This window comes from Triturus cristatus, chromosome 4_2 (genome assembly GCF_964204655.1).
Source record: "Triturus cristatus chromosome 4_2, aTriCri1.1, whole genome shotgun sequence".
NCBI classification, from domain to species: domain Eukaryota; kingdom Metazoa; phylum Chordata; class Amphibia; order Caudata; family Salamandridae; genus Triturus; species Triturus cristatus.
Genome location: NC_140586.1, coordinates 806547280 through 806567606, shown reverse-complemented (window position 1 = coordinate 806567606; position 20327 = coordinate 806547280). Strand labels below are relative to the sequence as shown.

Below are 20327 nucleotides of genomic sequence, written 5' to 3'. Positions count from 1 at the left end.
TAATCTCTCTAGAAAACACCAGCTCTTCCTATAGCCAGAGTTTAGCCCATAGGAGTAAAGGGGCACAATTTATACAATCTTCTACAAAGTCAAGCCCCAGCTCATAGTGGCAAAAGCTAGTGGGGGCACTGATTGGAGTCATAAATAGCCTTTTTATACATTTATTTTACATAATTTGCAGCTGGTGACTATTGTGATAACCTCATACGCTTGCTCCATATGCTGCCACAGGTACGCGTTTAGGTTTATAGAGTGCAACTCGCTTGGTCACCGGATTGTTTCCCAATTTGCTGGCAAAACGAAAAAGACCCTCAACCACCCTACCTACGTTTTGCCTCCTTGTAGTAACAAGCGGCTCCCAATTCAACTTATTAACCTCTTCAGTGCACATGACGAGATAGTCTCGTCATGGAGCACGGTTGCGCTGTGCCCATGACGAGACTATCTCGTCATGAACCCCGCCCGCTAATGTAACGCCCGGCACAGCAGGGGGAAAGGGCGTGGCACTGAAGGGGTTAAAAATATTCTGAAGATAATTAAAATTATTCATTTTATCAATCCTCTTCGTACCCACAGCAAAGATTCTAGTTTTAGTCATTTTAGGCCCGCAGACTACGACATAGGATTTAGTAGAATTAACCTTTAGATCAAGTGACAACATAAAATCAGAAATACATTAAATGGTTTTTGGAGACCATTAGCTGTCAAGGCCATTAAAACAGTATTGTTCGCATATGAAAGAAGCGGTACTCGAGAACCCCCAATGCGAGGACAGTCGAGATCTTTATGTGACAATAAGGCATCAAGTCCATTAGTGTATATTACAAAAAGAAATGGTGCTAAGATGCATCCCTGCCGTACGCCCTCTGTCGATGGGATAGGCATTGTTTTTTCGCCATTAGCGCCATATCTGATAGTTACGAATGTAGAGGCGTCAAGGCTGCGGAGAAGAGAAATTAGAGATTTCTCAACTCCCATTTTTCCCATCAGTGCCCATAGCTTGCCCCGATTTACAGTATCAAAGGCACTGGACAAGTCCATGAAGGCCAGATGAATGGAACCCTTCCTGGCCCTCATGTACTTGCCATAATCAGGGACAAGTTGAGGCACTGTTCAATAGTGCCCATCCCCCTCCTAAACCCATACCGTGATCTTGCAATTACCCCTGTATCTGTTGCCCAAGATTCTAGTCCAGCAAGGACAACCCTTCCCAACATCTTATATGTGACATCGATGAGGGAGATTGGTCTGTAGCAGGAATGGTCAGGTCTGTAACCTTTTTTTAAACACTGGGACCACTATAGCCTCCTTCCAAGATGCCGGGATAGGGCCAGTCACCACTTCTTTAGACACATTAGTTAATAATGGGGCCCACAGCTTAGAAGTAGTTTTAAAAATAACTAGTGGCACTCCATCCGGGCCAGGGGTTTTCATACTAATTCCTTTGGTTAGGGCTTCCTCAACCTCAGCTGCTGAGATTGACGCACTTAGGAGAAGAGCAGAGGTTAGATCTTGGGGCAGATCCTCACCTGGGGCCTCATTTTGGCAGCCTTTGGGATTAAAGATGGCTGCGTAGTGGGCTTCCCAGACCTCCCCCAAAATCGGGGAGTCCATCCTACCTATCTCCTCAGTGAATAATGGGAGATTTATGACTTCTGAAAATCTTTAAGAATCCTTAAGGGAGCTAGCTCTTTCCAGATCATCCCAGGCTGAGTGCCTCAATTCTTCTTTTCTATGCTTCACTACACTTTTATATGCTTTCCGAGCAAGCTTAATTTGAGCCCATTCCCGAGGGTGTGTATGCAATGCCAGCTTAAGGGTTTTATGAGCTCTTACACATTATTCATTGAACCATCGTATATCTGGGGGGTCCATCACCTCAATTGATTTAGTCAGATTTTTAGATACATCCGAACAAAATCAGTTGAAATTCCTGAACGATCTCTGCCGCGGGCAGATCAGAGGCTAAACACTTCACAATAGAGTCAAAATTAGTTTTAACAATTTTTGTTTCAAACTCAACAGGGTTTATTTCATTCCATTTAAGTCTTACCCCTTTATTGTGATTAAAGGAAACTTTATAGCCAACAGCATTCCCTGGCTAGTACACTAAGGGATGTTGTGAGGGGAATATGATCACTTGCGTTATTTGGATCCACCTCAAAGTCGCCAATAAGTGGTAGGAACTTTTGTGATTTGAGCACAAAATCAATAGAGCTGTCCCTACCCCCACCAATAAAGGTGGGGCACTGTACTGGTGAGTTGCAAGCCAAATCATTAATAAAGCATAGATCATTCGCCACGATAATAGAGTTTAGAGCCTCTCCCTGGGGAGTATGAATAAAATGCGCCTGGGGCTGCCCCTCAATGTTTAAGATCCCACAAGCATGGCCAGAGCTGTAGGGGCAGGTAGATTAATTAAAATCTCCTACCCAAAGAGTACATAGGGGTTGCCATTTCTCTGACATTTTCTAAATCTCTATCTGTATTGCCTCAATAACCTTGGGAGGTGTTGTGATTAAAAATATTGTAATACCAATTATCTACTAGTAATTTAACTTGTAGCAAATTAGAAATCATGACTAATTGAAACCATGGTGTAGAACCAACAACAGTAACTTCTATAGCCTCGTATTTTACTGAAATTAGCATTGCTAACCCTCCTTTGGCCCTACCGGAGGACGAGGGGTTGCATTAACTGTATAAGAACAATAGCCATTCAGAATAATGTCCTTCGTGTACCAACTCTCCTGAAGGCAAATAATATCAAAACCTTGGATGGAAGATGACCAGGTCTCAATCACTTTAGAGCAGATGCCGGCTATGTTCCATGATATAAATTTAAGTAAAGAATTTTGAAGGCCATGCTTTTCCAAACCCAAAGCCTCATTATTAATGGCTTGATTAACTATAATAGTGGGAGGGCCGAAGACCTTCCTCGACTTAATATCACTTATAATTATATTGTGGGGAGGGGAACAATTTTCGCAAATATCCTGGTCCATCTCGCTAGTAAGTATTTTTGGGCCATGAATTTCAGTATAATCAACAATATCCTTATTAAAGAGTGCATCAGTGTAAGCACCCGTCCCTTGAGTACTAAGAGGCAATCCTACTCTCACTGAAACAGCTGGTGGGCTAAAACACGCAGTCAATCAATCTCGGACAGCCCAGAAAGGGCATCAAAGCGGTTATGGTGGCTGAAGGAAGGGGGTTCTGTGAACAGATCTAGACCAGAGCCCACCCTTGAGGTCTGTTTTCTCACCAAATCATCAAATTGCTGAGGGTAGAAAAATTCCAGTGGGTACACCTCTTTAGGGTCTCCGTATGAGCTTTGAAAATGGGTTAGGTTGAAATGGACACACCATGCGTTGTTAAAATTTAGCACAACACAGTCCTTAGCCCCATATTTAGTAGTGTAACCCAACCAACTCCCTCGCCTGGCCATGAGAATATTATCTGACCAGTTTATCATCAATTAAATTTTCTTAGAGCACCAGTGGGCTGACTTATTAATAACGCTTTGGCAAGTTTCTTCCTGACCATCTCCCAGACAGGCGACCCCCTTCAAAATCAGAGTATATGGTGTACATTCGGGTGGCAAATTCAACACGCTTTTAATGCCCCTCCCACCCCTATGATCTCGACCTGACCCATTTATGGTTGCATGACCTTGTGGCAGACCAGCCCTGTTATTTGTGGGTACCCTAGATTAATGATTAATGTCCTCTTGCCCCACTCTCATAGTGCTCCCAACAGTGTTCCTAGTCAAAGAGAAATCTTGGGTTGCTGATACCACAGTATTAATACCAACATTATAAGGCAATGGATCTATGGGAGGAAACTGGTCAATTGCAGAAGATATTAAACTTGTGGGAACCAATTGACTTGGCGGGGCACTAGTGGAGATGGTGATTACATCAGAGTTTCGAGGGCAAACTAGGTTATCAATCTTATTTATGGTTTCCGGGACATTGCCCATTAGGACTCGGGCGAGCGGTTGTTCAATACTAATGAGTTTAGCAAGAATGGGTGTCAAAGCCTCTTGTGCAATTCTACCAAATATGTCTATGTTGTTATCAACATTACAAGAGGCATTTAATACTGTAGCTCGCCCTCCTGATCCAGTCCTCGAGGTATTGCCAGCTAAGTGAGTTTTCCTTGTTCTTTTCCCCTTGGTGAATGGCCCCTTGGTTTACAGTCAGCTCCTGCGTCTGTATGTTTACTTGTCCCTCCTTTTGCAGCTTGAGTGAGTTGCAGAGGGTTTTTCCACAGGACCGGTGGACGGGTCAATTCCTTCGTTGGAGGCATGTGTAACACTGACTTGAAATAATCACGGTAGGTGATAGACGCGGTTGCGGTCTCTGCTCAACAGCAGGTTCTGAGGTGAAGATTTGACAGTCAGTTAGGGCAGATGGAGTTGGGCGGGGGCTAAGGACAGTCTGTGTTCAGCTATCTCAATCTACTTCGAGATCACCCCTACCACTTTTTGTAAGTAGCCATCCAGAATTGTGTCTGTTGTTTAGGTCTCGCTGAGACAGCACAGCTGTCTCTTTGAGACATTTTGTAAGTGGGCTTTCAAAAGTGCTACCCACATGATTTGGCAGGCCTAAAGCTTGAGGGCACGATGACGTGCACGTGCACAGCTGCTGCTCGCACTCCCTCCTCCCTTCTCCCCCTCCCTTTTCGTCAGCTTCAGGCTACTTTGATGCTGGCATTCCCCCCTCCCTTCTCGCCCAGCCCTTCTTGTCACCTCTGCTTGTTTTTCTTACCCCCCTCCCCCCCAAACTTGGCTCTAGTTGCACCTCTGTCTACCGAGTTTAATCAATAAAACCAAAGGAATGAATACTAATTCGTATCATGCGGTGTGAGGTGTTTACTTTTTCACAGCTTTGAAAATGATGCCTTCTCTGATTAAAAAGTACTTTTCAATATTTGTAAAGAAAAAAACAGCGAAGAATCGTGTAATCGTTATTTAACAAAAATTAAGAGATGTTTACGAGCTCAGAACAGAGCCACGCCCATATAATAATGAAATGTGGGCAGATTCCATTACCAATTAATTGACAGACGCTGCCGTTTGAGTTATTAAAATGAGGTGTATGACTAGCAGCTTGTGTAGTAAACACATGAAGTTCAAACAGTGTCATGTGCTATGCCTGAGAGCATTTTTAAAACATTCCGTCCGCGTGCAATGAGAGGCTTGCACGATGGATTAAATGCTTCGGAATATGTAAATGTTTCATAACATTTGTACTTTGTTTTACCAAATGCTGCCCAGATGGAAAGGCCGCTGGACTTCCTTGAAATCAACATCCTCTGTCTCCAGGGATGGGTCTCAGGAAAGGGTGGCTTTAGACACAATAAATTGTGTATGCTGATCTCCCACCCCTCATACACTTAGCAGGGTCCCACATGGCGGCTTCAACAATGGCAGGGGGGCGCCTCTCAACACATCATTAAGGCTGTTTTACCAAATGCAAATACAGCAGAGGCGTTTCAAAGACCGTCTCATCTCTATGTAGAATAGCTCAGTATGGCATAGAAATAGGTGCCATAAAATGCAAATGCCGCCGAAAGCCCCTCTTCGCCATCTTTGTTCAACTTCTTATAGCAAGCTGCCAAGTTCGGAAAAACCTAAGAGCGCAGAAGATGGATGGCAGAATTATTTTAACATATCTAAATAAACCTTTCACACTGAAAAGAGTTAACATTTCAATTGGTTGGCAGCTTTTCATTGATTTATACGTGTATGGGTGTTACAAGCTGCTGCTCACACATACACAAACAGATAGGTGGATAGATCTCTTTCTTTCTTCAATTTTAAATTACATTGTTTCCCTTTATCCTTAGTGACGATTAGGACAAGGGCGGGTGACGACAGGATAGCGTGGAGAACGGAAGAAGCAAGCGGGATGTCATAAACTTTGAGCAGACATGCTATTTTTTTCAAAGCTAGACTTTAGAATTCCAAATAAAGGCCAATAGTTTAATTAGCGAGGCATGATGCCAGCAGTAAACCAGAAACGGCTACTTAGATATGCAGATGTTGGAAAGAGTATCTCGAGAATGTATAATATAATAAAAACGAAGGATTTTCTTTCGATTTTAGTTTTGATTTTTGCTTTCATTACATAGTCAACTGACAAAAATCTAATAAATAAAGGGACAATCCGGTAGTTCTTGTGTTAAGATTTTATGACTAAACTTGACATAAATGCCTGAAGAATTAAGATATGATTTGCTTTCAATTTCTTTATTATAGGATTTCCCCTTTTTATACAAAGTCATACACCATATGATGTAATTCAATATTATATGCATATTTCCAGAAGCATGCACACCACACACTGCTGCACGCCACACACTGCTGCACGCCACACACTGCTGCATGCCGCTGCACGCCACACTGTTGCACGCCGCACACTGCTGCACGCCGCACACTGCTGCACGCCGCACACTGCTGCACGCCACACACTGCTGCACGCCACACACTGCTGCACGCCACACACTGCTGCACGCCACACACTGCTACACACTGCTGCACGCCACACACTGCTGCACGCCACACACTGCTGCACGCCACACACTGCTGCACGCCACACACTGCTGCACGCCGCAGCACGCCGCACACTGCTGCACGCCGCACAATGCTGCACGCCGCACACTGCTGCACACTGCTGCACGCCTCACACTGCTACACGAAACACTGCTGCACGCCTCACACTACTACACGAAACACTGCTGCACGCCGCAAACTGCTGCACGCCGCACACTGCTGCACGCCGCACACTGCTGCACGCCGCTGCACGAAACACTGCTGCACGAAACACTGCTGCACGAAACACTGCTGCACGAAACACTGCTGCACGCCGCACACTGCTGCACGCCGCACACTGCTGCACGCCGCACACTGCTGCACGCCGCACACTGCTGCACGCCGCACGCCGCACACTGCTACACGAAACACTGCTGCACGCCTCACACTGCTACACGAAACACTGCTGCACGCCGCAAACTGCTGCACGCCGCACACTGCTGCACGCCGCACACTGCTGCACGCCGCACACTGCTGCACGCCGCACACTGCTGCACGCCGCACACTGCTGCATTACTCACTGCTACACGCAGCACACTGCTGCACGCCGCACACTGCTGCACGCCGCTGCACGCCACACAGTGCTGCATGCCTCACACCTCTACACAAAACACTGCTGCACGCCGCACACTGCTTTTATGCGAGTTTATGCTACTGAGATTGTAAATGACAATGCCTTTTATTTGTTTTAAAACCAAAACAAATTAAAGGCATTGTAATTTTACAATGCCAATAGCTCAAACTCTTATAAATGCGAGACCTATTGCATTGCAAATGCTTGTTTTGAAGTAGGGGTTAGGCTTCCGTTTCCTCATTATGCAAATTACTGATAAAAAAAATAACAAAATAAATATAAAATTGTAAAATAGTTTACCTTGACACAACTTCCCCTTAATTGTGTCCTACGCGGGTAAAAGTTCCAAAGACTAAATGCGGAGCAAAATGCTGGAGAACCAAGAGGGTGGGTCGTGCCCAGCCTTCTCCGGGCTCTGACTGGCGCAGACGGGCCAGTCCTTGGCCTGGGCAGGCCAGCACGTGTCCCGTGCCGTGGGAGCCCCGTTCTTATGCACCTCCTGGTGCGGTTAAGGGCGCCGGCGCCTCCTGGCGCTGTGAACCTTGGGGCTTGAAATACCCCAACGGTGAAGGCTGGTTGGCAGTGGTGGTGTGAACAGGCTCCCGCGCCGGAGTCATCCATCACACATCACTTTCTATCATGCCATAAGTAATATTGCGTCTTAATAAATGTAGAGATTTAATACAATACCCAGGGACTATACAATCAAGGTAACGGGAGAATACATCAATTGGTGCCCAGTTATTAGGCTAGGATGGTGTGGTGTGGCAAACTATAACCCCCTGGTAAGTACTCCAGCTAATATGCCTAGGTAGATATTAAACTATTATGCTCAGGTAGGTATGGCATGCATAATCTCAGGGAAGCAAACCAATGAACTGTAGTCCCCAGCTAAGTAAGCTGTCAGATTATACTGTCCAGGTTAGTGTGTAAAAACTGAAGATCCTAGGTTAAGCTTCTCTGAGTGATTCGTAAGCTACTGTTGTGTTTAGCTACCTATAAGCTGTTCTTGTGTGTGCAAAGTGTGTGTTCAACTGAACTATTGTCAGCACTCAAAATCTTATTTTTTTTAGAAATAAATGACCTACATAACCAGGGATATGTGCAATCACACTGCTTTACATATTTACCAAGATCACCTGTGAGCTGCAATCTCCCTAAGTGCCCCCACCTTTTTCAAACATGTAGAAATTCCCCACTGTCTCTTATTAAAGTAAGTCAATGTACTCATACATACCACCTAACTTATCATTTATTTCCTTTACCCCAACTAATTCTAGGGTGGTAGAAAATGAACACTATCTTAGATGGTTCCTGCTTTGCTGGTACATTCCTGGCCATACCTCCTCACATACATGTGCACACCTAAAAAATATGCTTGATTTCGGAGTGCTTTTAAATGGGGAGATTGATACTTTCCAAACTAACGACCCAATGTTTCCTTTTCATCAGGTTTTCATATAGTCTGTTATTTATTAGGGGGATGTTGTGCAAAGTTAACATATTGTATTTTTATTCCCTAACTGGTATTTCTTGCTTATTAGGACAGTTCTATTTAGACAAACCTTTAGTAGGAAGCCTAGGTAATGTGGGCATAATCTGGGTATCCTTGTGGCCCTTCCCCCCCCTTCTCCCCATCGCACACATTCTTACACATACACACGCAGGCTCCTGATTCTGGGAGGGGGATGCAGAATTATCCTAACAACAGGGGTGAGAAGCAGATCTATTTACTACAGCGCTATTAGTTGAGAGGACCATGCAGTGCAGTATTATTGTAATAAATAGCAAACAGATAAGATAGTGGTGCGGTTATATATTACAGGCACAAAGCACATATGTCACATTTACTGGTGAGGAAACGTTTATCTCTTCCACTGGTTGTGGGAAAGTAGAGGTGTGCAAGAGGTCTTGGCGGGACGATGCTAACTCCTGAATGATATAATCCAGCAGGAGCTCTGTATGGAAATTTCAAATTTGTACAGCAAGATGCAGGGTAGAAGGAGGGATTTCGACAGATGGGTGCGGTCACCACAAAAATAACAGTAACAGGCTCTTGAAGTAGAGATGCCCTAGGTGTCCTATGACCTCGTCAGAGCTGTGAACAACAGTTCAAGGATACTGCAGAGAAAATCCCACCCAGAAGCAATCAGTGCAGTAGGCAAGCAGATTGTGAGAATTTCTGTGTTAGTGAAACTTCAAACAACATCACTAAAATTCCCTGCTGAAAGTCTCCACAGCATACTCATTAATTAGGTTCCATCGACACCTGTGTTATGCCGCTCAAAGGAGCATTTTCTCTTGGCTAATCAACAGTCCCTGACAAGGAAGAGAAATTACAGTGGCTTCTCCTCGTGCAGCCCAGAACATGCGGCTACCATTTCAAGATGGGAAAGAACCGAGGTGCTTAAAAGAAAGTCACCAGGCCATGCTTACACCCGTGCGCGTCAAGACCAAATAAACAACCTGTCTGCAGCAGGACAGGAAGTGATAAGAGGATATGTGAAACTGATTCTCACTTATTTGCCTACAGTACTCTAGTGGTTCCAAGTAATAGCTTTTACATAGGAGTCCCACTATGTCAAAACAAATAATTGCACGTGCCGCCGTCTACCTGACCAAAGCAGACTCCAACTAATTTTTACAACACCTTTTTATTTAACGGAACTTCTATATATAATATACTTACTTGTAGGGGCTTTCAGTAAGCCCTCTTCATCCATTGGTCTATTACTGTGGCACTGACATTTTTCTTCCACTCATGATACCATACACCCTGGGGCTAAGGGTCTGGTGAGCGGATGCATTCCACCCTTGTACAAGGAGCACTGCAACACACTAAGGAGTTCCCCCAAGTGTCAGGGACTACTAAAGCAACGTATGGTTTTAGAAACCAAAAAGTATTTTTGCTTATAGTCAAAACACTTATTTATTTTGATTGATAAGGGCCCGGCAGCGTTTATCAATGAAGCATTGCAAAATCATGACCAAACAAGCATTAAAGCCAAAAGGGCTGGAGCCAACACCGGGCCCATAGCTTTGCCAATGCTGGTTTGAATTCATCAGAAGGTCTTAGATCACCCATACAAAAATGCACCAAGGAGAGGCAAACAGATATGATGTTCACTTGCATAACTGATCTTTGAACTGGCAACAGAAACCTTCTCAGGGATTTTACATTAGGCACTTCCTTGATTAGGCAACCATAATCAAGCACAATAGCGTCTGCTGAGGTCATGGCAGGAATGGTGATGTAATGGGAGTGTGAAGCAATTTGCATACTAATTAATTCATGTCTCACGCAGAGGGGCCAAACACTTCGAAGTTCAGCTCAGACAAAGTGGCTGTTGGCAAACTCAATGGAAAAAAAAACTGTTGGATGGGCTATAAAGAAAGAATAGATTTTTTTTTCATCTCAGCTCAGGGGTGGCCGGTAGTCTCCATCTAGCAGCAAACTTGTTGGCTCTATTTATCTATTTACAGCCTTGCATCTATCTTTACGAAACTACGTGCCTTACCTTAACAAGAAGGAAAATGTTTAATGGCGAAGTTTGGACGCTCACCTGTAAAGGTAGTTAGGTCGATTTCCGGCAATCACGGCGACTGGAACATTGGTCACCTTGTTCTGTTTGATCTGCAAATAAATGACATCACACTGAAACATTCGCAGGTTTTCAACTTGTACACAGATCTCATCAATGCCGTTGGCCTACAGAAGCGCCATGGAATTAATATGAGAGTCTGATTTTATGGGAAATGCAAGTGGCACCCCGCAATCCAATTAAGGACAGTTTTGCAAATGACAGTCAAGAGCATGTGGGAAAGACAATACTCAGACATAAAACAGGAGTAGACAAATGAATGCAGTAAATCATTTTAGGCACTGGAAGGACAACTTGAATTACAGGAACTGATGTAGAGTGGATACTAATCAATCAGTCAGAAAATATGCTTATTTAGACTATTGGCCTTTACACAGTGCAGCAATTTATGTTCATTGTCCTATATGCAATTTCAAGTGCCTAAATAACATTCAAATTCATACAATAAATCTTATCAAAATCTCCCCATTAAAATCTACTTTCAAGTAAAATATCTATTATAGTCCCATAAAATACATAAAACGTCATGATTACTAAAACTCAGTGATCCGAGTTCTAACTGTCCTTATGAATCTCCCAATGGCACATGCTATATCCAAAAAAACGCACATCAGTTAAAAATTCTGCAGCGTGCCAATGCGTCTTAATTTCATATTTCATCAATATTGGGCGTAAAAACTGCGTTTGTCGTCGTCTAACCTTTAAGCAGTCCAAGAGAATTTGCAACATATCACATTTAATGTTCAAGCCACAAGTACAGTTCCCTCCTACATCAATCGTTTTTGATTCAACCGTATCATATCTTACAGGGGACCAACCCTTACTCTCAGTAGTTCACTTCTTAACAACTGGTTTGGTAAGATATCAACATACGGGAAGCTCACTTTGTTCCGCCAAGAGTTTAGCATGAATTGTACTGATTTGTTCCCACTTAAGTAGTATTAGTGGAATTTATAGGTTAGATCTTTACCTAGTGCATTTAACTCTGTGGATGCATCTTTACTTTCATATCTTTACAGACAGCCCTTAATTTGATCCTAACGTTTTTTGCACACTTTAATTTATTCTTGCATCACTGAGAAAATGTCTGTACTTCCTGCCCACTCAGTTTTCCCCAGAATCTTATTAACGCTTTTGCATCCAATATGTTCCACAAGATCCTTCCAGTTTCTAATCTTATTGCTTGGATCATGGCGGAGCTGGGGAGTAACAATAAGTTCTTCAAGCACTTCCCCTCCTCAGCTTACCACCTATTTTTGTCACTAACATATAGCAGCTCAGCTCCATATTGCAATTGCGGGCGATCATGGATACATAAGCTTTTAGGACTGGTCTGTATGACACTTCTCCGAAGTCCCTATTACATTTTTTCAGGCCACTTACCGAGGCCATAGCCCTGGTCTTCAGTGCCTCTAGGTGTATTTTCTATTTCAAGTACCTCTCAAAACAGACTCCAAGATATTTATATTCGTTAACTAATTCAAGTTTATTGGCGCCTAAGTGCCAATTAAATTTACTTTGTCTTCCCAAAGCAAAGCACCCTAGTTTTGTCCATGTTTACACCTACAGTAATTCCTAAATATGTCTAAATTCTATGTCAGGACCGGAGGCTTCGGATTATGCTATCTCTCTTCGCTTTATTAGTAATAACAAACACACAGCAGCCAGAGAGATTCGTAAATATCAGTGTAAAAACCATAAAAAACTACAACTCCCTACAACCAGGGATAAGCTGAGTAAATTAGTCCATCAAATATTTCCACGACATCATGTAAAGCCCTCTGCCAGCTCTCATTCCTCCTCTTTCTTCGCTGCTGCGCAGCCAGTTAAGTGCTCATGCTCTTTTTTAATTGCTTTTGAGCTTTGTAAATGTTCTTTTGGATAATCTTGGATATTGCTTTCTATTGCGAGTGTTTGTATTTCTCTGTTCTTTATTACAGAGTCCCTACCGGCCGCGGGAACGTTTTCGCTCCTTACACGGCCGGCTTCCCTGCTGTTGCGGCTTCATCGTATGCCGCTAGGGGCGCTTGACCGCCTTGTGACACTCGCGTCGCGTCTCCTCAGATGAGGAGCGTGCCGCGAGTCAAACGGACAAAAGAGCCTGCCCCTGCTGCCTCTCCTCCAACGTCCGCATCGCGGACTGTATTTTTCCCCTACAAAGTTCAAAATGCCCCGCTGAGGTCTGTATTGCGGTTCGATCCGCGGTGAACGCGCTGACATATAACAGCGTTGTACGCACCCTTCCAAACACCACGCATCTCGTGGGCGGTGTTAACTTAATTTGGGCATGTTATCCGATCTGTTGATATACTAATAAGTGGTTTTTCAACGCGTTTGGAAGGCAGCTGCCCTGTCAGGTGAATCCTGAGGGCGTATACGCGTTGAGGGCCTGGTGCAGCCCCATTGTATCCCTCTGGGCTACCCTAATTGAGGCCTCAGGCCTGATAAAATTTATACCACCTGCTGATTGTGTGACCTCCTTGTCCTTCACTAGAAGTACTTACCTTTGCTAAAGATATGGCTGGTCAATCCGAATATTATGAGGAGGAAGTCCAGGAATACTTACCTTTTAGCGATGATTTCTTTGACGCAGTTGATGACTCAATATATCGAGTAGTTAATAAGGTAGTGGGTCCGATGGAGCAACGTCTCGGATAGAATTGTGCAGGAATGCAACCGATTGGCGACGGCTCGCGGCAGCGCGATGCCGGCCCCAGGGGATCTCACTGAAGTGGTTCCTCCTCCCCCTAAAAAACAGCGTCCCGACGGTGTGGATGCAGACGCCTTTGCGCGCCTTAAGACGGCTTTTTTAGCGAAGACGTCCCCATGCGCTCCCCTCCCAGCGGGTGATCAACCTCAAGATATGCCAGATCCCCCATCCCCGGCGACTGATAATGATACCCAGGGTGATACCGATGATGAAGCGGGTTCTTCCCGTCCTTGGCGCCCGACCCCGGCGATCGCTTCTGAGGCGCCGGAGGAGGATGCGGATATGCTGAATCCAGATTATATAATGCATCCCCGGTCTTCCGCTTGGGTCCCAGGGGATAAGGTCGTTAGATTCCTTTCCAACCGTCTGCGTAAGCCTCTGGAGAAGGAAGCGCGGAGTTGTTTGAGGGCGGAATGCCCGCGTCCCTCCTTGCCGGACAAAATCGCGCTTACTACGGAACTGGACTCTAAAATGGCCACCTTCTTGGCGAAATTTGTAAAAGATCCCCGTAAAGGCATTGATAGGTCTTGGCGGTCCTGTCAAGATAAACTCCTCGAGGTCGTCGGTCCAATGGCAAAAATATTAGACATGGCGGAGGAGGCTAAGGTGACTGGTTCAACGATTTCTCCTGAGGTGTTATCTAATTGGGCCCAACGGGCCATTATTTTTATGGGAAACGCAAATTGCGCTCTTTCAACGGAGCGTCGTCGCTCCTTGTTGATTAAATTGGACCCCAAACTTGGAGATTTGGCTTCTTCCGAGGCCGGAGCAGTTGCGCAGGGGGGCCTTTTTGGCGAGCCCTTTGTAAAGGAATTGGGGAAGTTTGTGTCTACTTTTACTTCCTTAGACAAGGCCCAGTCTGGTATTAAGAGAGTGTTTACCCAGCGGGTTTTCTGCGGGGCCGGTCGAGGCATGGGCCGCTCGTCCGGCCGTGGGTTCCATCAAAACCCTCAGAGGGGACAAGGCTCTGGTCGTGGTCAATACAATTCCACCGCAAATTACACCAACTTCTATCCAACGCGAGGACAACGTTTCAGAGGCCGTGGAGGCTACAAGTCCAACTCTGGAGGCGGGAGTTCTAGCGGTAAGTGTCCTTCCTGCATGTCACATACAGTTAGGGGGGCGACTGGCATGCTTCAGAGAGGCTTGGGCGGCGTTAACGTCCGATGCATGGGTCCTTCAGACAATTCAGGGCTTTCATGTAGAATTTCTGGACAATCCCCGCCAGGTGGCGCGGCCAAATCCATTACAATTCAGCCTTCAGGACGCACGGTTGATCGACGAAGAGGTCGCCGACTTGCTTCGCAAAGGCGCCATTTGTCGCACATCTCTGCATCCTCATGGTTTCCTCAGCAATATTTTCCTCGTGGACAAAGCCGACGGAGGTCGTCGTCCGGTAATCAATCTCAAAGAATTCAACACGTGGTTAGTGTATCGCCATTTCAAAATGGAGGGAATTCATCTCTTGCGCGATCTCCTGCGCCCTTCCGATTGGTTGGCGCGTTTGGATTTAAAAGACGCCTACCTCGTGATTCCGGTGCACCCGCCCCACAGATGATTCCTACAGTTTTGTTGGGGGGGGGGGGGGGGGGGTCTGATATACGAATTCACGGCCCTTCCGTTCGGGCTTTCCTCGGCACCATGGTGTTTCACCAAGGTGCTTCATCCCGCGGTAGAGTTTCTCCGGGCACGGGGTATACGCATGATCGTCTATCTGGACGACCTTCTTCTAATGGCTCAGTCTCCTCAACTCTTGTTGGTGCAACTCCAGCAAACTGTTTCTCTTCTGCAGAACCTAGGGTTCGTTATCAACACGGCGAAATCAGTACTTCAGCCTTCGCAGTCAGTTACCTTCCTGGGCTTTATGGTAGACTCCGTTCAGGCGACGCTGAGCCTTCCCTCTCGGAAGATGGCAAAAATTCGGCACGAATTGCGCCAGACGGTGTCCAGGCCCTCCATCTCCCTCCGTCACTTGGCCAGGATTGTGGGCCTCCTGTCGTCCTCGATTCAGGCGATTTTCCCGGGCCCATTACACTATCGTGCATTGCAACAATTAAAGGCCTACCACCTCAGACGGGGTCGGTCGTACGATCACGTGGTACCACTTTCAGCAGAAGCCAAAGAGGAAGTTCTTTGGTGGCTCACTCATATGGAGGCATGGAACGGTCGAGCGATTTTTGGCTCAGTTCCAGACTTGGTCATCGAGTCCGACGCCAGCAAACTGGGTTGGGGTGCTCGATGCGGGGATTTCTCCACCGGAGGTGTTTGGTCAGCAGACGAGCGGGTCTTTCACATCAATTGCTTGGAACTGTTGGCCGGTTCTTTCGCAGTGCGCTGCTGGACCAAGGACAAGATGCAATCTTGTGTCCTCCTAAAGATGGACAACATCTCTGCGGTCCGTTACGTCAATCGGTTGGGAGGGCCCCGTTCTCGGGCATTGGCCAACCTAGCGAAAGACTTTTGGGGCTACTGCCTAGACCATCATATATCGGTGACAGCGGAGTATCTCCCGGGCCAGCACAATCAGGTAGCGGACTGGCACTCTCGTCATCTCTACGACTCCAGCTTATGGAAGCTGGAACTTCCGGTCTTCCAATGGTTGAACAATCTCTGGGGACCCTTCTCAGCGAACCTTTTTGCCTCCCGTTTGGACAACCAAGTGTCCAGATTCTTCAGTTGGAGACCGGATCCGATGGCTCTTGCCACGGATGCCTTTCTCCAAGACTGGAAGGCGGAAAACGGATATGCGTTTCCGCCATTCTCCATGATAATGAGAAAAACAGCCCAGATCCGACGACAGTACGCAGAGCTGACCCTGATAACCCCCCTATGGAGGTCTCAAGTTTGGTTTCCAGTTCTTCTGGAACTTTCCTGGGATTCTCCAATCCTACTCCCCCTGTATCCTCAACTTCTTCGGAACCCAGAAGGGAACCTTCATCCCCCGATTACTCAGGAGACGCTCAGACTCATGGCGTGGCGTCTTTCAGGCGAAGATGGTTGCTGCCGGGACTTTCGGGACAGGCTGAGGCCCTCCTGTCAAAGGCATGGGCAGACAGCACCACGAAACGTTATAAATCCGCGTGGTCACGATGGGTTCGTTTGTGTCTCCGACGGGATCTGGATCCCGTGGTCGGAGGAATCGTTCCCCTCTTGAATTTTTTCGGCGATTTGGCGTCGGACGTTTTGGCATATCGCTCCATTAATGCTATCAGATCGGCGATTTCTGCCGGTCATGAACCTCTAGACGGAGCGCCTGTTGGGGAACATCCGCTGGTTTGCAGACTTTTACGGGGCGTGCGCTTATCGTTACCCCCAGAACCTCGTTACTCCGTTCTATGGGACGTCAACAGAGTCTTGAATCTGTTTCTTTCCTGGCAATCTAATCGATACCTTTCTCCGAAAGAATTGTCTTCCAAGCTTGCTATGCTTCTATGCTTGGTCTCCTGCAGACGGGTTTCCGATGTCCGCGCATTAGACGTCTCGGCGCGGGTTTTCTCCCCGGAAGGGGTTGTTTTTACGATTGGACGCAGAACCAAGTCACATTCACGTACAATAACGTACCCGGCTTTCCGGGACTCCCCCAAACTATGTGTGGTAGATTGTTTAAAGTCATATGAAGATTTAACGCAGGAACTCCGCCCGCCGGGCGAGCGACAACTCTTGATAGCTCTCAAGAAACCACACAAAGCAGTCTCTTCTCCCACCATTGCCAGGTGGGTGCGATGGGTTATGCAAGAGGCTGGCATTGACACAAAACTATTTGGTGCCCATTCTGCCAGAGGTGCTATGGCCTCGAAGGCTTTCGCGCTAGGTGCGCGTTTGGAGGATTTAATGCGAGCAGCGGACTGGTCGTCCGACTCCACCTTCAAGAGGTTTTATTTTAAGCCGGTTCTTAATGTGGCACAGTTAGTGGTAAGTAAGCTTTGAACTAGCATAATCCGAAGCCTCCGGTCCGGACATAGAATCGGAATTTGCCTAGTAACATGACGGTAAGTTCCAATTCTATTAAGGACACGGAGGCGAGGATTATCCCGCCCGGGGCACCTTTGGTGCGAACCCCCCCGTATGGCAGTAAGTACTTATTTTCTCGACCTTGATTGGCGGGACATGCTTGTTTCGTTTTATGTTTTTTCTACTGTGGCCTTGCGTAATATGCACGGTTTGGTTCGCACGATTCTCACCTCCCTGCTTGGTTTCTTTTAGGCAATGATGGATCCAAGCAAGACCAATAAGGAAATGGCGTGACTTGCGAAGAAAGAGGAGGAATGAGAGCTGGTAGAGGGCTTTACATGATGTCGTGGAAATAGTTGGACTAATTTACTCTGCTTATCCCTGGTTGTAGGGAGTTGTAGTTTTTTATGGTTTTTACACTGATATTTACGAATCTCTCTGGCTGCTGTGTGTTTGTTATTACTAATAAAGCGAAGAGAGATAGCATAATCCTCGCCTCCGTGTCCTTAATAGAATTGGAACTTACCGTCATGTTACTAGGCAAATTCCGATTCCTTTTCAGGCCTATTTCTGTTTGGTTTACAATCACAAGATCATCTGCATACAGTAAGCATGCCACATGATTACCATTCATTCTAGGGCTTAATCCATTTGCAGCAGCTAGATTCGCTGGCAAATTAACAACAAATAAGGAAAAGAGCAATGGGCTAATACACACCCGTCTCAACCCGTTGTTGATTTGTATTTTTTGTGTTACAGTTCCCTGAGTGTCCATAATGACCTGGGCCCAGTAGCTTCTATGTAGCTCCTGGATTAATCATAGAGATTTTTTTGGGATGTCTTGTTTTTTCAATGCTTCCCATAGGCAATTTCCGTCTACCAGATCAAAAGCTGCTCGGAAGTCTACAAAGCAGCAGAAGAAATTCCACCTCTGCTCAACAGACTGACGTGCAATAGACCAGAGTGCAAAGCAATGGTCCTATATAGAATGATGTTCCTAAAAGCCCCCCTGTTCTGGCATGACGTTTTATGTATTTTATGGGACTATAATAGATATTTTATTTGAAAGTAGATTTTAATGGGGAGATTTTGAGAAGTTTTATTGTATGAATTTGAATGTTATTTAGGCACTTGCAATTCAAGTCAGCCCACTCCTTTAACATTCCCAAGATTATTTTAGCACATAACTTTTCTGACACATCGAGAAGATAAATCGACCTATAATTTTTTGGGCTTTTTATATCTCCCTTTTTGTGCATCAGCCTGATGATTGCGCCTCTCCAGTTTTCAGTATCCAATATCTTATCAAACAGCCTGTACAATAACTCGGCCCACCAATCCGGACGGGTTTTTATGATTATTGCAGGTCCGGATGCACGAGACAGGGTTAATCTTGAGATGATGGTTCTGATGTTACTTAGTGAATATTTGGACCTTAGGTCCTCACCCACTTTCTCCCAAGAGCTTACTTGTACCTCCACTCGTTCCTTTTATTTCCATATATCTCCTCTAGATAGTCCACCCAAGATTCTTCTTCTACCACACAGGTCATTGTGCCCTGCGTTTTTCCAGATCCTTCTTGTACCAGTTTTCAGAAGAGTTTTATGTTTTTGGTTTCTATTGCCTCTATCATATGGCCCCAACAACTCTCTTTATGATCTCTTTTCTGGTCTCGGATTAGAGTTTTATATCTTCGCCTTAACTTCATCAGCACATTATGACTTTCTGTTTCATAAATTAAATTAAGGTTTCTTTCCCCTTTCCTCATCTGCGTCTTTAGTTTCCTACATTCCTCAGTAAACCATTTGTTTTTCGTACTTTGGTTATTCAGAGCTTTCGCATTCCTTATTCCCTTTCCTTTAAGAACTGTACCACCTGTCCAATTATATTCTCATACCACTCAGGATGTACTATCGAGACATGGTTTAGTGATATGTTTTGCTGAAGATTAAACGGTTTTCCAGATGTACTTCTGTTATTCTAGTGGTCAATCTTTTGGGATACTCCATCTGAAGAGGGATCACCTTTTACCTGAGAGTCATTTTTCCCCTATTCAGATTTAATTTCAGAGGATGGTGATCACTTCCCTCTTCAGACTCGACTTGAAAGTCCCTTATTTTATCAAAATTCCAAGCATGCATACATATATATATATAGTCGATTGGACATGGTTGTTGCCTAACCTTAAAGGTCTGCTGTGCTGGGCAATCCTCCCTACCCTACCATTTAAACAGAGTAAGCCTTTTGAGCCCAGATATTTTCCTAGATCTATTTCCCACTTAGACCATTTAGTTTTAGGGAAATTTGGCCTTAAATTGTATGATTTCAGCATTTCCTTCAACCATATATCCACTTTGTTTGGGTTTAACTTATGGTTCAGATCTCCCATCAGTGTAAAGTTATCTTTCTATAAATGTTAGCAGCCATTCAACATCATCCTTCACTAGAACGGAGTAGGTAGTATATGGAGCTGCAGGTCATCTCTTGAACTAATTAAACACCAGACATAAGCTATTAGATCGTTGTCAAGTTCCTTTATACCCAGTCATAACTTACTTTTCAGATGTGAAAAAGACAAATTAGTTGGGTGAGGGTGGCAGGTGAGAATCCAAATTATTTTAGCACAGTAGCAGGTGTAAAGATTTTGGACTTAGTGTACGACTTGAAAAGATAGTAAGTGGACGTATATATCAGAGACCAACAGTGTCAGGATAGCAGGAAAGGATGCCTCTAACCTCACAGTCACAAAGGGCCATCTTAGCTTGAGAGACAGACAGTGACTAAGAAAGCCTCACAGAGGCTTTGAGCTCTAAACTGTTAAGCTGTAAAAGGGGTCTCAGATTTCCAAATAAACAAATCGCGCTAAACACAAGTATGTTTGCAAAAGAAAGA

At 45.3% G+C, this 20327-nt stretch overlaps 1 protein-coding gene across 1 annotated transcript in view; it reads right to left on the bottom strand.

Annotated features, from left to right (window-relative positions):
- Positions 1-20327, bottom strand: part of POMGNT1 (protein O-linked mannose N-acetylglucosaminyltransferase 1 (beta 1,2-)) — a 344012-nt gene that overhangs the window by 191979 nt on the left and 131706 nt on the right. The window contains exon 9 of the mRNA XM_085602754.1: positions 10736-10806. Within this exon, the coding sequence (XP_085458880.1) occupies positions 10736-10806 (71 nt within the window). The remainder of the gene's footprint in view (positions 1-10735; positions 10807-20327) is intronic.